The 17,072-nt window shown below is 42.0% G+C and overlaps 1 protein-coding gene across 4 annotated transcripts in view; it reads left to right on the top strand.

Moving 5' to 3' along the window:
* The window catches only part of LOC126918994 (calmodulin-like), a 76,288-nt gene that overhangs the window by 23,797 nt on the left and 35,419 nt on the right, over positions 1–17,072 (top strand). For all 4 annotated transcript variants that reach the window (XM_050727665.1, XM_050727666.1, XM_050727667.1 and 1 more), the window contains exons 2-3: positions 11,123–11,558; positions 16,600–16,743. In XM_050727665.1, the coding sequence (XP_050583622.1) occupies positions 11,216–11,558; positions 16,600–16,743 (487 nt within the window). In that variant the 5' untranslated portion in view covers positions 11,123–11,215. The remainder of the gene's footprint in view (positions 1–11,122; positions 11,559–16,599; positions 16,744–17,072) is intronic.

Genomic DNA, 17,072 nt, shown 5'->3' with positions numbered 1-17,072 from the left:
GCGAAGAACAGGCCAAACGACATAATGTTTACGAGGACGAAGAGTTTAATTGATATCGACTCATAAATTTCATAGGTTTTCATATCCTGTCGAGATATATCTTCCCGCGTCGCAAAACCCAGAGGAGCTTTCATATCACACGCGTGCACCATCAAAATTTCATTTTTCTTTTGAATTTTTTCGCCGATTGCTTCTCCAGCTGTGGTCCAGAGAGATTGTTCGATTTAGGATTTAGATTCGATTCAGGCCAATGGAGATCTCGCACGAACAGTTCGGATTTATTCGAGAATATCTTGTGCAAAGCGCGTTGAAAATCCACGGATCGGGCGACTATTGGATACTTCGAATTCGAGTATCAGGATTCGTCGATTCCTATCGTTTTCCAAGCTCCAAAGGAGCATGCTTTCTTGGAAATATTCTGACTGTTCGCGCGCTCAATGCGACTACTTGGCCGCGAGTTTCGAGTCCGAGTTGCTTCATGTTTCACGCGCTCTCCCCCCCAAAATCGAATCTTTCCGTTTGATCGCTTTCAGCTTTGAAATGAAAATTCTTTCGTTCTTACTACGTGCTAGCATCAACCTATATATTATTTTTCTCCGTTTTTCGACGAAGACAACTTATCATCCAGCTCGTATTTCCTATCGATTATTAATTTCTCTTTAACGATTGCTCCATTCTTTCAGAGCTATCGATTAAACTCGGACGCTAACAGAAAATATTCGACGAGAGTATTCATTGATATTTCACCGAATAACAAATAAAATTAGCTCTAGAATTTAATTCGATTGATTGGACAAATAGCAAGGTGCTACCGCGGTGCTCGCAGCACGTTACGAATTATTTTATAGCGATACACGCGGCCACGTCCCATTTACCATGCCTCGCCATTTGAATACCGTGCATTCTAATTAACCGCACCGTACTCCTGCATTTGTATGGATAATTAGTTTACTCCATGTCATTAATATCCGTAACGAGACGATAACTTCTCAAATACCCTGACTTCGTATAGCTTCGTTTGTATTGTCGAACTTCGATGAACAACATCCTTCAAGATGAGTGATAGATTATGATAGCTGCAAGATAGTTCTTGCAACGTTATCCATCGTGTAAATGCACATCTGTCCGTTACTACGACTCTGTATATATTAAGCAAACGAATCGCTATTTAAATCAGTTTCGTTATTCACGGTATTGCTCACGGCCTACCCAAAAGACGTTTCGAGGTAACTTCGTATGGTAACTCTATTCATTGTCCTAACTTTCTTCCCAAACTTCTCCGACTCTTGTGCATGCGTCTCGGTTCTCGTGGGCGTAGGAAACGCTGGGGTGGAATGTGGCTGAAAAATCTGCGATCGTCGAGAAACGTATCGCGAGGGGTAGCCGGCGGATTAGCGAGGAATATGCAAGAGGCCTGGGAAATTAAGGGGACAGAGATTTCGCGTTTCGTATAATGAAGGCTTTACCGTGGAACAATAAGATTCGCAAAAGTGGGAATTAAATTATATTTAGGTGTTCTTTATGGCAGACGCTCGGAAGACAGACAGGAATTTAATCGACCAAATTCTCGATCCTGTTTCTATTTTATACAGTCGAGAGAAAGAAAAAAGGAACGAAAAAGAAAGTGGCGAGGAAAGTGATAAAAGATGAATTCTTACGATTGTAATATTTTCTTCTGATTTTTAGAACTTACATTGTTCATTTTGATCGATCGATTCGGATATACGTACTTCAAAGATAAATATACCTTCACGTATAACACGTCTGTTGTTGATCGAGGATGAGATATAAAAGACAAGATTAAGGTGGCGATATTATTTATCTTGACGACACTTATCTTTAGTTATTTATATATGACGGGCCGGTCGCGGGTGCTGCAAAGAGATTGCGATAAATTTAAGACAGCCAGGCTCGTTTATCGAATATTCGTCGTAAATAGAGTATTTTCGAAGAGAAAGCCGCGGGAACGAAGACAAAATCGATATAACCATAAAGATACCGATCATCATAACGATTCGCCATTTATCGTCGAGTTTTAATGAAATTTAAGAGCGTTTCAAGTTGGCTGTTTGTGATTTACGCGTAGCACGTTGACAAAGCACAGAAAACGAAGTCAATTTCGTAAATTAAAGCTCGCTCTCTCGTATCCCCTTGTCTACAATAAAATTTCGGGGAACGCGTATAAAACTTGCGTTATCTTCGCGGCTAACGATGCGCACCAGCGTAATAAGTTTGTCAGAATGTACATAACGATATTTTATTTCGTCATAGAATAGCTAACACGTTCACTCGTTGCTAGTAAAAAACGGCCGACGTCTTTTTATTATTGAGCAAATAGAGGCCTGGTCGATAAACCGTTCACTTTATCAAAACGGTATTGACCTGACCAGGTAAACACTGTGGCAATACCCATAGGCAACGCATATCGCGCTGTAATACATACGTGTTATATCCTACATTTCCTAATTCTAATCTACGTCGAATCAAATGTCACACCTAAGCCATCGGGGTGTGTTTTCCCATCGGCGATGTCGTGACGGGTATAACACTGGTTCATTCGTAAATGTCATTCATTATGCCATTACGTGGTACATGTCACGAGTATTAGTGGGAAAACACGAGATACATCGAAGGCAATTAACACGAAGGACATCGCGATAAGACGATAGCCAGCGGCATTTAAGACACGACATGCATCGATCTGGTTTAGTAGATAACCAGGGCGAGTTTCCTAATCGAGATTTTGACACGATGCATCGCGATGCCTTCTATTGCCATGCCGCGAAGAACAACCAACAGCAACGACGATAATCAATTGGATTTTTCGACAATGCTGATGCGTTGGAGGGGATCGAAGCTTTTTTCTTCCTTTCTAAACTACCCAGTAGCGAGAAATTAAATCGCGCCATCGATTTCCGTTGCGTTCCAATCGCGTTCGGCGAATATTTCCCAACCGACGGTATACGTAACCTAACCTAAACCTCTTTTTTCCTTCTCCCATTCACTGTTCGATCCCAATCGGCGTGCCACGTTTCATCTGCATATCCATCGATTGAATATGCAAATGTTTCGTGTATCGTGCAACACCACTTACGCCGCGCCGCTGCGACCCTACGGTCTTTTGACTGTTCTCGTCGCAGAAATACAGTGCCGCTTCTATCGGCGAAGAATGATAATGTAGCTTTATTTCGGACAACGGCGAGAAAATAACAGGGCCATTGCTATTGCTAGAATGGCGAAACATCGACCATTATACCCGGAAAATTCTTGGCCGAGGCATAGTCGTAAAAGAACAGTGGGAAGCAGAGGGAAGCACGCGTTTGGTTTACCGAAAGAATGAATATCGAATAGGTAAATCTGCCGAAGGCTTCTGCTAGTGGCACGGTCGTAGCGGAATGTCTGAATTTTATGTAACGTACGATATCATTTCGAGAAACAGAAGTATAGGATTAAAAATGGATTTTTTTTCATAAAGGTATAGATACAGTACCTATTTTTGACGCGTAACATAATCACAAATGTTACAGATAAAAGAATCTTTAACGATTTTATACTTTATAATTATTATACGTGTGTCTGATAAAACAGCATGATGATTGATTTACGTGTAGGAGCTAATGCATCGATAAAATCAAAGTACATAATCATCGAAGATCACGGAATTATATATGCTATTGATTTGGTAATAATCAATTTCGTATCAGATAAAGAAGATTTCTTTAACTTGATACGAGAACTAGCGATATCATTTCGAAGAGTAACATATAAAATCGACGGGTATATTATTTTAAAAAGAAAAGGTGTATATTTTTCAAAGAAGTTTTTTTATTAACCGATTTAAATTTATAGCTTTCTAAATCCATAAACGCTGATTTTAAATTTTGATAAAATTCGCACAGTCTTCGTAAATCCTAAAATTTCTAAATATTTACAGACGTTACGTCAGAACAAATGCGTATCAACGTCTTGAGAATTTCTAGGCCGTTCGTAAACCGTAAATTCCTGCTCGAGTTCCCATTCGAGGACGAACTTCAGCCGGCAATTAAAAATCTCCTTGGTAATCGTAGCACTTTTAAACAATTAACGAGCGAGCAACTGCGTCCGCTGTAATTAACCGATAAGCAACCCGTCCGTTCCTTTTCAGTCTCACGTAGCATTGCATTGTTTCCATTTTCGCGAGCTCCTCCAGAACAATTCGACGGGGCTAACGAATTTTTTTCACCATAGAGCGAAACACAAGCACCCGTAACGCGAAGCAACATTTTCAAATTTTATCTTGCCTCCTCTCGTTTTTCTATTCGATACGGCGAACGTGAAGAAAAAACAAACGCGAAACTCTCGTTTTTCTTTAAAACGTCTCATAAAACGTTCCGATATTAACCCGAGTCTGTCCAAAGCTTTGCCAGTTATCCACGTCGCTAGCTTATTCTCTGTTTGTTCTAATTTGCATACTCAAGTTTCACAGGATGACTGACATGAAATTTTAAGTTTCATCGCTGCGCAAAGCGCACTCTGTCAATTCCTTATACTCATTTTTTAGTGTCCACACCTACGTTATACACACATATATATATATATATATATATTTCGTCATTGAGTGAAATTTACGATGGCTGGAAATTCCAAGACGCTGTCAGAATGTCTCTGTGCACCGAAGTAGATGCGTTTCTCGCTTCCCGAGCTCGATGCGTTGCTTCCTTCTTCCTCGTTAATTCTAACGAATTTGAAACGAGATACGAACGATTTTGAGATAGATGGAGTACCGGCGGTAGCATTAAATGAGAAAACTTAAGCGCTCTTGCGGTGTTCGTCGTGTTACGAAACCGTTGCCGCCACTGTATGCGCTAGCCATACTTTGGCCCGCTCTTTTCTTCGCCCGTTTGCTTTGTGCACGTTGATCCAACCATGCTGGGAGTTCCCGGTAAGACGTAGCAGTGCGTCAGGAGGCTTTTCGAAAAGCTTCAAGCACGTTACGGTTGGAAACACACACCTACTTTTCACCGGGTGAAAGTCCCCGGAGAGAAAATATCGCGCTACACCTACTACAGGAATATAAACCTCGGCCGTTACTCCCATCCGGAACCAAATGGGTGAAACGATGCTAAATTCTTCTCAAAAATGTCGTCGTACTTGTCACGTAGGCTCGTGTTTCCACTTAGGCCGTGATTCGAGGGATTCGCGGAAAATGTTCAAACCTCTCGCGGATAGAGCATTCATTGGCAGCCTGGGAACTCGATCATATATTCCTGTCTCAATTCATCTGTAAGGTTCACGAGATACGTGAATGCGAAGATTAACGGGTTTTTCGATCACACTAAATGGTACAAGGAATTTAATGGACGAGGCAATGAACGCGTGTCATTGATCTGTCGCGAATAATCACACCATTGTATCGAGAGAACAAGGACGTGAATTAGCCGTATTTCACAGGCGTTCCGTCGATCAATTTTAGTCTAGATGCTTCATTGTTATGGCTCGTAGCACAGTTACTATTTTCACGAACATAATTCTTTAATACTCTCCTATAAATAAAAATTTAGTTGCAGGGAAATGAAAACGAAACGTGTCTGTAGCGAGGTGAATAAGAAACGAGAATAGTTTTAGTAAATTTGTTATGTATCGTTGAAATTTTAGTGCAAGTTCATGGAACGGCATCTTGTTAAAAATTAATGTTTCATCAAAAGGTGTGCTAATAAAAGAGGCGAGAAAAAGGCACGCGGTATTATCGAACGATGAATAGACCGTGTGTTTTCTTTCGATCGACCTCTTTCTCTTTATTCTTATCCTAACCGTACTTCTTCTCTTCGAAGAATGTGTCGTCGAAAGATAAATTTTCATCCCGCGTGAAAGAAAATCGCGATGGCTGTTTTCTCGACCCTTACCGAGAACGTAAAATGTTGTCGTTCGATCGATTACTACAGATATCGGTTTGTTACGGAGGAAAAGAATTATTTTTCTTCCTTTAACGGAGCCTAACCTACACGATGGCCTATATAATATGAATCGTAAACTGTGTGTGTTCCATGGTTTTCCTCTGGCAATGAATTGAAAACGAAATCGGCGCTTAATAGCTGGCACAAACACGGGCAACCGTGCCGTCGCGCGATCATTTCCTTTCTCATAAGCTGAATTATGGCGCAGAGCGACGCGTTTGCGTGAAATCGGTCGTAAACGGGCGGTCAGCCGCAGCGCTAACGAGTTCGCCCTCAACGCGTTTCTCTCCCTTTCCCGGCGTGTCGATTAATCGGTTAATTCTTGGTAATTCCGTACATTCCCAATTAGCACTCGGCGAGTACGAGTACGGTACGTGGTCGGCGATCAAATTCTGTGTACAATGTTTCTAGTTGCGAGTTTCAGCTTGTAAAATCGTTCGGAACTCGCCAGTTGCTATAGTTCAGCTTCTGAGGACAGGTTGTAGCGCGTTTGGTTCGAGACTTCGTGGAAATTACACGAGCGGAGGGTTGAAAATGAGAGAAAGGTCGTGAAGAAGGGCGACAAGAGCGCACGAGGGTGTTTTATACTTTAACCGCGTACCTCGTTCCTGATACACCGGGCTGTGTCTTATCTGGTTATCTTGAGAAATGCTCTTGAATATTAGAAAGATTTTCTGACTCGGCCGAGTGCCGGAGGAATCGTCGGGGAAACTGCTGGTCCCTCGTTGATTGAATAGTGTCGAGCAGGCGGTTGCTTACATGCTTACAAGGTACAAGCTTGTCGCAGCAGTTTACCCCATGTAAATTGAATCACTATACCGCTACAAGGGGAAGGTAACTACATGTCTACAAATTGTACTAATCCGGAATGGAATCGGTGAAATTTGCCGTGTCGCAGTCAAACCCCCGAGACTCCAAACACCAAATGCGTACGTATAAGCAAATATCCTTGAACTTAACGCTCAGTTGGCGCTAAGAACATCGTATTTCACGTCCAGACATTTAACTTTCTTGTGTACTCGTACATTTCGCGAGATATTCTTTCGAAATATTATCTCTGTATAAATCTTGCAAGATGATTTCTCTTCTTCGTAATTGGCCGTTTGTAATGTAAACGTCGCAGTTTCTTCGTTATCGAACATCAATTATCGAGCTACATACTTTCTTCCCTGGATGGCCCCGATGGTATTTCATTCGAGGAAAAATTAAATGTTTAATAGCAACATAAAACGCTATCTCTTGTATGCAGGCCGCGCCACGTAATAGTCGCATGCAAATCGTCAGCCGCGCGTTCAAGTCAGTCGAAGTTTTCTCGTTTCTCGTTCAATCAAAATGCGAGACAGTGTGATCGAGTGCCAGGTCTTATCGCACCTACGGCCTAACCCTCGTAAACTTTTCTCTTCCTCGGTCCATTCCTTTCCATCGACCTTGTATCTCTGCTCTACGTTTCTCGTTGTACGTTTCTCGTGTCGTTGCATCGTGCTTGTTTCCCCCACCCTGTAATTCTTTTCTCAGCGAAAATTACATTCGCTAGTTGCTTGTTCCTAGTGCTTACAGCACTGATTTACGTAGTGAGCATATCCATTCTGTTTCATCCACAACCGTTCCGACGAACTCTCGAAATTCGCTTCACGCGTTTTACAAACGCGCTATACAAACACCCTTTAGCGTTAATTGACACGGTTTTCGAAAGCAAACGATCAACGGCGGCATATAATTACAAGTCTGCCAGGAACGCGTTTCCATGACGTTTGTTTACTTCGATCCACGCTCAAATTCAACGAAATTCGCATAATTTTGAACGAACGTTTCAGATCGCGCGATTTTCAAACGGAAGTCTCCGATCGCACGTTTTAATTAAAACGTCTTAACCCATAAAATTCCGCGAGACCCGAGCCGCGCTATAGCATCAGGCATTCCATTTTGCGACGTCCTCTCATCGGTATTCAAAGAAAGCGTTCTTTTAATCGCCACCAACATTCCACGATCCTGCGGCAAGATTCATGCATCGGCCATTGCGATCGTTAAGTTCCTTATACCCATCTAATTGTCCGTCGATCTGTTAAGTATTCGATGCTTCAACCGTTCGACCAGATGCTCGCTGCTAAGACGAGTTAATTAAGCGGCACGTTTATTACGAGACTTAATCGAGTTAGAACGGTCGCGTCGTCCAACCGATCTTCGTGCCCTCGCACGAATTTCGTGACTCTTTTAGCCCGAGCCAAGTCTCGATATGAAGAACTAGGCTGATATGACTGGCACAGCGATAATGGCCACGGCTGCGAACAACGGTAACATAACGACGTTCTCTTCGTCGCTCTTCCACCTGTTCTTCCAGTTGACGAGTAATAAGCCGGTCAATTGGCGTAGTCGTTGCCGCTAATGAAGTTTCCCCTCGACGAGGAAATATCGAGAAACGAATTAAGAGCGTGCTCTGAGTTGAAAAGACTTTCAACGATGCAATGTGTATTACCAATTCATCGAGCGACTAAAAGAATACGAAATGTGAATCGATTGATGATTCGCTAAGGATACACTCGGTAGAGCGAGACGGATAATCTGTGTGGCTACGGTAAAATTTCTTCGAAATTAACTGATACCATGTTAGAAACGATCGGCAATGGTGCAATTTCTGACTGAAAGTCCACCGGTCAAAATGTTACGCGTATCGTCCATCTCGCTGTTGTTTCATTAACCAACTGGATAATGGACCGTCTGGTTGTAGGGGTTGGTCGTAATTGAATTATCTACATGATAGATTGCAACGGACAAAATGGTTCTTTTTCTGGTTCCTCGTCCATCTACCTCGTCCTCCGATTTCCTGGTTTCGTTGCGGTTTCTACGGTCTCGGCATGCGACTTTGTTTCCAAAAGAAATCGTGATTGGTTAGAGAGACGAACGCTTGTTACGTAGTTTCGAAAGTGCAGATTGCTCACGGGTTATTTTTATACAATAGTGTCAGTTGTCCGTTTACGATCGCAGGAATTTTAATTATGCGGCTAATTAAAGACAACGTTCGATAACGGCTAATCGGAAAAACGAAGGGATAGTTAACGGGCGATTACGAAGAGAATTAAAACCGCTTTTATAATCACGTATCGAAGACGTTCCCCTTTATGTAGTGGTCAGCTAGGACGAGCAAAAAGGAGAAATATTCGTTGGTAGATCTCGACCGGAATCTGAAATCTAATCCAGTGAAATAGGCTACGGTCACCTTACCCACGTTGGGTGGCACCGATAAAATGTAATTTAAATCCGAGGAAACGTCGAATCCGAGCACAAAAATGTCAGGACCGATCGGGAACGCGTGACGAGTTAACGAGAATCCGATTTTGCCACTGTCTTTTTACCGATGGCTATGCAGATGAAAATAAATGGATAGAAAAGAAAAGGGAACCTCGGGAGCTCGTTCCACGTACTTTTGTTACTAAATTCGCGAAACTTTTCCTGTCGGTTGATTTCAAAATTCGAAAGTTCTGGCTGGAGGGTGGTCCGCGTAATTCTCGTTCTAGCCATCTATGTCAGTTGTGAGAAAACTGCACGGAATTCAATAAATCGGATGTCTTTCTTCTTGTCCGCTCGGATCACCGTGATTTTTCCGCACAGTTATCGATCGCTCATGCGTTAAGAGAAATTTAATCCGTCTTTTTATTCTGAAAATAGCGGCAAGAAACTGCTTGCCTGCGAAAATTACGATTTTATGATCGACCGTTTCTTTCTAAGTGAGAATACGAAATTTATAGTGGTCGCGATACGCGAGCTCGATCTCAGCGGAAGATTAGGGTCGATTCGCGCTCCGAGCGACGGCTCTCTCATTCCGTTCGCAAAAACGCAGCAATTTGGCGAGTCGTCTGATCCGAGGTTTATCGCTGTGACGTGTGTATGTTGTGTCGAACTGACAGGGAAAAAAGCCGCCGGCTCGAGCTTCTTTTATTGTCGCGGGAAATACCACGGAACCTGGCGGTTTCTAAACAGAGTTAAACGCGTCGTAACTTGCGCCCTGACGTTCGAAATGCTTTCAACCGTTGTGCGCTTTTTCTCTTCATAAATCAAGTCGACTTGGAGTAAGCACTCTATGGCTGTTCTTACGGTTATTAAATCCACGTCTCAATTACTTTCGTTAATAAAGTTCCGAGCGATAAAATTTTTTAATTTTGGAGATTAGATAATTAAAATTTCTAAGTTCAAAAACTGAGGCGGTATTATCTAGGAAAGAAGGATACAGGCAGCTTTCGATGAGATTATTTTAATCAGAAAAGAGAAGCGACCAATTTTATGCCAATTTAATAAACTAAATTGCCAGAGTTTAACAAGAGCGTTTCCCAATCGAAATCCAATCGATGTTTCTGTTACGAATCGCATCAATTACTGCCATCAATTACTCGGCTGTTGATATTGTCGACAATATATCTCGCACAGAGGAGGCTGAATGTCAAGCCGACCATCAAGGCGTTCAATCGATGTTCGTACCTACAACGAGACACGATTACCGTGAACAGCGCAAAAACACGTTCGTGGCTAGCTTCTAAACCACACGACCGATAAACTTTGTACGCTGATACGCCTGCGGGACGTGTCTCCAAGTTTATAACCGCGAAACAGCGAATACCTGTCACTTCGTGATCGTTACCCGATTCCTGTACATTTTTCACTCCAGTTCTGTCCGAGTTCACTCAGTTCCTTTCTCGCAAACTGTTCGTCCACGTTATCTTTTTATTATTAAATTCCGGTAATACGCATCGGGCCAACGTGCAAAATCATCGATGGGATTGCGTGTTTTATTGCGAGCCAATAGATGTGTCTTTCTTGGATTAGAACACATAATTTCAATTTTCTTTTTTACGTAGCTTTATCCAGATTCGTTCTATTGTGTCTTCTATGTCACGGTGAACTGTCTGTTGTCCATCGTAACGCGCGTCGTGCCACCTGTGGCTAGCGAGCTAGCTCGATTCATCGACCATCGGAGAACGTTAAATCGTTATCCACGAAATTCATCTGTCTTCTTTATTTGCCACGCTTTGTCTCGCGTGATTGCACTCGATATTCGCAAATAGAAACCGTGAAATCTCGACGTCTACCGTTTCCCTAAGCATTTACTCTCTACAAATTCCTGAAACTCTGGCGTAGAAAAGATGAACAAGCGATCAGACGGTTGTTCTCACGAGCGTGTTTATTTAAAACGTTTGCAGACGAGACAGAGCAGCGGGACGGTAGCGAACAGCGAGGGACAAGAAGGAACGACGAGCAGCTGTTCACCGAGGACGTCGGCGGCTACGATAACGATGACGATGACGACCACACCGACAACGTCGACGTCGACGTCGACAATGACAGTCGCGTCAATGGCGATGCCATTTGTGCCCGTGGAATCAGAAGCATCGATATCGTCCAGCGCGACAGACCAACGGCAGCAATGTCGTTGGCAATGGCAACAGGCCCCACAGCCCCATTCGGCGACTTGCTCGATCACGGCCACGTCGTCCTCCACATATTTGTCGGCCTCGTCGTCCACGGAGGCCACCAAGCTGTCAACGAACGTTCTCTTTTCCTTGCCCGCGTCTCCAAAGAGATCAGCCCCTGAATCGTCCAGCAAAACGCCTACTATATCGAAATCTCAAATGAAAGGTGAGTTAGTTTAACGATTATGAAACGGTCGTAGCAATCATCGTTTGCACAAGTAGACTATGTCTTTTTTTAACGAGAGAGTATTGATTTACGTATTCCAATAATCTGCAGTAAACTGTCAATTTGAGGAAGACGATTTAACTGGTGACTGGGACTCCTAATTTTTTGATATAATAATTTTCCAATTTATGGATCTCCCTTTGTTCAATTTGCTTATCGTTTTTTGGTTGAAAGTAAATTATATCGTATTTCCACTTGCGAGGGCTAAAATCGATTTAACTGGAGTTAACTTTTAATCCTATAATTATAGAAATTTCGGATTTAAGAAATGACCAGATTAACAGATTAATCGTAGAAAGGCGAAGAAATTTACAACATGGTAAAAAGTTATCGGACTTAATATTTTGTCCTCGCATAGATCTTATGTAAACGACAAATTACTCAGCTTGTATTAGAATTAACCCACTTTTGCTCTCGATGCTTCATTTGCAGCCGAATACGATATAGGTTTTTCAAAGACAAGAGAGAATTGGTGGGCAGAAAGTGGAGTGGTATTCGTTTGTAGCCGAATCTGGTACCTATAGGTTGTTCGAAGGCGAAAGAGAACTGATGGACAAAAAGTAGAGTGGTATTCGATCTATTTTTATGATCTTTAAATGACAGATAATCCTAAGTTCGTAGCTGAGAACTCGAAGAATTATGTTGGTGTCACACTCTATCCATATTAATGGCTCGGAACAAATATAACAGAGATTTTCTTTCTGTTTGAATTTCGAGGATTAAATACGATATCGCGCTGGAAAGCTTAATATGAATTTAATCTGACGTATCTTAACAATGTATAACTTTGCTCTTGTGTTATAATTTGGAAGGTGTTGTGGCGATGAAATGAATGTACCTGTGGCATATTATTCGTAAGATTACTTTTGAGAATATTTAATCGGAGATGAAATAAACATAAATCATGATCCAGGGATATATTTAAACCGTGTAACGAAATTTATTACTTTAATAACCGAGCTGGAAGTATCCGGGTGAATTCATGAAAACATAAAACGACTCTCGTTTTAAACGCATCCATGACTTTTCAGTCATTTTCCATAACATGAAGGAAAATTTTCATATATTGCATCTGTAATTAGTTCTGTTATATGATAGAAATATAGAGCCGAATTTCGTACGAAAATTTATTTTATTGTTTGTGAATTAAGTTTTAAATATTATCGTGCCTTTTGTTTCATTAGCTTATTATCAATTTAATTAAAATTAATTACGATACCTTTATAATTCCGAACAAAGAGACGATAATTAAAATTTCCAATATCGTATCCCTTTTACTGTCATTAATTCCAGCGAATCGTTGAGCAAAAGAAATTCCAAGAATTGTTTTTGTTACGCGGCTTATCTTTCCACGCAAATTGGAAACAACCGAACCGTTTTGTATTTCATTTATGGTATTCAGCCATCGTTACGAGCCACTACTTCGTTAGCGTTGTCAAAACAGAAGAGAAATTCGCAAATGCGCAGCAACAAGATGGTGCAACCAACAGCTTTTTCGTCATTGCATTCGTATACTGCTGTTACGTCGCGCGAGAACGAACTTCACTTCTTCTACGATATCAGGAGGGTCAACTCAACTTCTTTTACTTGCGCTCCAGACTTTTTCCACAGTAACATTCAAGTAACAGTTAAAGCTCATCAGTTAGTCTGCATCAACTCGAGTCAAAGGACAGTGCAAGGAACTGCAAGAATCGGAAATCAAGCAGAATCTACAAGTCGAAGGCAGTCAATCGACAGAAGATTATCATCGCCGTCGTTAACACGAAAGGAGTCTCAGGTCGTACTCGTTCGTGGCGTCGATTAGACAAATCGTAATGGGAATTTACGACTCCCGTTGGCGCGCTTCTTCGAGATCGCGTCTCCCCGTGAACGTTCGAAAGTTCATGGTTCTTGAAAGGCTGTTCTTCTGCCTGTTGTTCATCTTCGTAGTGTTCCTCCAGTCTTTTTTCCTCTTGTTCGTCGACCTGTTGTCCCTCCTTCGCGTTGATAAAAAGTATAGATTGCTCGTCGTCCATTTCCCCACCTACGCTACCGCCGTAACTGATGCTTCTTGTTCTATTCTCGTTCCACATTCTGCTGGTACTCTCGATCGGTAGAATCGTATCTTCTTGCTCTTCCACTACCACCGTACTTCCGTGCATTGATTGTCCTCGTAATTCATCATACAGTAGGGTTCAATAGTACCAGTTTGGGTACGATCGTCAAATTGGCCCAGGCGATCGGCATAACAGGAATTAAGCCGGTCGAATGGGTCAATTCGACGATCATCCCCAAACTGCGTATTGAACCCTACTATACGATCGGTAAGAGTGTGCCCTTTGAACGAAGAAGGTGAATTCGTTGTTCACATTTTTCATCAGGAAATTGAGAGTAACGATCCGCGATGCCGATTGATTATGACCAACGTTAGGGATGAAGATAGGAGGAAGAAGCCTCCTACTAACGTGGTTCATGGACGATATTGTTCATGAGAAAAGGTTCCTGCAAACTAATAAGATTCAGTTTACGGTGGGGCCTTAGGTTTACGTATAATGCTTGGGCCTTGACGGTCAGACAATGAAGGACGTCGCACGGAGCATTTCACGCGACGTAACAACTGCAATGCTTTTGCGGCAGTTGCTTTTTTTGACATTTGCGTCACTCGCAATCAGAAATATAGTTCTTCGTGACGTATATTCGTTTAGAATCCGAACTGTCGCCACGATTTTAACCGTTTTTGTTTTTGACAGGAAATATCACCGATACTTAAGCTCGACTCTTTTCAGTATTTTTCCCGTGTTTTCTATATGTAGACCGTTAATTATAGAAACGTAAAGAAAGTCAGCGCAACGTTCAATTACACAAGAAAATTTCTTTCGTAAAAGATCTATATCGAAACAAATATTAATTTCAAACGAACAACAAAATTAGCAAAAGATTCGGTATGAGATTCTTATACCGTACGATACACAGCTACAAATTAATGATTGCACCTTTGACAAATTTCAAACGCTTTTTTCCAACAGCAAGATACTTTTATAGAGACAGGATTAAAACGTTGGTCGACGGTTCGTCCAATGGCAAGATAGCGCGACGTTAAAAGCAAAAAGATGTCGCAAACAGAATTTTTGGATCAAAGAAATCTCGTCTACGTCGCTTATTAGAGAAACGAAACGCAGAAGTATGCCGGTCCCTTTACAGCAAAGCGACACGCGCGTCGATGCTGACTTAAGCTTCTTCCTAACTTCCGTTTCGTCTGATATTTTTAAAGAGATCCTTTATACTAGAACATTTCATGCGTGCGATTCTCAGTTAAAGATGCCTAGCTATTCGTTCGAAGATCAGGTTACTTTCTATAGAATACCATTCGCATGTTTCGCGCAAATCCTCCTCATACGATGTACGGTCGTTGCCGAGAGAAATTACTCGCGTTACTTCTTTCGAGAGACGAATGTCGAAAGTTTACTCTCAGTTCAAGACCCATCGAAACGAAGAGATAGCTGCAGCACGTGGAAACTAATGGTTTAATTTTCGACTTAACCGTGTCCTTATTTATGCTGCCAATTCGACGAATCCTGAAAAACAACTTCGACAGGACTATCGCGCGAAATATATCGCAATTCGGGAAGAACCATACCTTGTTCCCTAAACTTTTACTTTACCTCTGCATTTTAGTGACTACATAAATTGACTTTATCTATTTCCTGTTGTAACGTTGTATTGGATATAAAAATGTTTGATATCGTATCGTATCGTTGATTCGCCAGAAGAGTAATGCGTCTAAAGAAATATCAATTTTCGAATATGCACAAAAATTAATTGTACACCGAGGTGTATAATATTTTATTAGAAATCCTAAAAATCCAGAGGCTATTATCTAAAAATGGCAAAGAGAAGGAAATCTATCTTTATTGATAAATGGACGCGATATTAATAATTACGAACTACAAACTTGTTGCAGATGTGTCGATATTATAAGGCGAGGGGTTAATTCTCTCGGATATTGTCGAATTATCTCAGCATCGTTTCCCTGTCGTTCGCACAGGGTAAAAGAGAACTACGAAAAAAGAAAAAAAAAGGAAAGATCGGAAAATCACAAATCCGTAACCGGGTTAAGCAGAATCTATTTGTCGACGTTCCTTCCTGCGCGGTTTTTCTTCGTCGTTACCCATTAGCGCGAAATCGCGGGCATCCTCCGGCTTCACTCTCACTCGTTCTCTCTATCTCGGTCTGCCGCTAGTTGCAGCACAATAGCGCGTGGATACGCCGGTGGAGAATGTGCTTATAGGAAAACCATAGCCGCCGGTACGAACAAAATCAATGGGCCGTGAAACGAGGCTATTAAACGGTCGAGTCAAGCACCGACGATCCAAGTCCGACCAAGCTTGTCCCTTCTCATCGTGCTCGCCACTGGCATCAAACATCGCAGAATGTTATCGACCGAACTGTTTAATCAGCTCGAACGTCCGATCTTTCTAACCCTACGTAACGAAGAAAGAAAAAAAAAAAGAGTCGATGGACGGTTGCGGATTTTACGATTTTTTCGATTCGTCTTCGTGACTTGCGATTCATTGTAATCCAAGTCCCTTGATTGTGCTACTGTCAGCGTAATTAGCCTTGGGGCTACTAGCGTCTTAATCGCTTTTCATTATTTCCTTTGTTGTATATATCGCTCGATCGAACGATAGTGTTTCAGAATAATAGATATTTTAATATTGCACTCTGCGAGAAAAAGGTATTAAAATACGGTCGTTGAATCGGAGCTAATTAAAGAATCGCCACGTGATTGTGTTGGGGGATGACGCATTAAGACCGGAAGGAAACTCCGCTTTGTGCCGCTATGCAGCACGTTTCTTGAACGCGTTTCGCCACTTGCCAGTTGTCGCCTTTAATCTTTCCTTTCTACGATGCAACTTTTTTAAATATTATTCATCGAGAAAGGAAGAAAGTTGGAACGAAGGGGTGCGTGTTTTATTAATCGCACTGAATTTCGCTGTTGTAGAGTTCAGGGAAGCTTTCAGACTATTCGACAAGGACGGAGACGGAAGCATCACCAAGGAGGAACTCGGCAGGGTGATGCGCTCGCTCGGACAGTTCGCGAGGGCTGAGGAACTACGCACGATGCTACAGGAAATTGATATCGACGGTAAGCGCACACACATCGAAACCCATGTATCTACGAAAAAAAACTTTCCCATTTTGAAACTAAGAAACGTCACGCTATTCTATTAATTCGGTTATGGAAACAAGGCAAAGTAAACGTGGCGTGCGACAAAATAGACAAATGTACCGAGAACCACGATGGAACGTGGCGTTAATCGAAAACTTCCCATTAATATTCAACGATACTGTGAAAACGAAAGCGCTTGGCGATCGGGTCGAACACAGAGGTTCGTTAAAATTCGTAACGGTGTTTCCAATCACCTGGCTAAATTCATTAGCAACACGTTCGAGTGGAGCGCAACACCAGTCCCT

Source organism: Bombus affinis, chromosome 7 (genome assembly GCF_024516045.1).
Source record: "Bombus affinis isolate iyBomAffi1 chromosome 7, iyBomAffi1.2, whole genome shotgun sequence".
Classification (NCBI taxonomy): Eukaryota; Metazoa; Arthropoda; class Insecta; order Hymenoptera; family Apidae; genus Bombus; species Bombus affinis.
The sequence above is the reverse complement of the archived record's forward strand: the minus strand, read 5'-3'. Positions and strand labels throughout refer to the sequence as shown.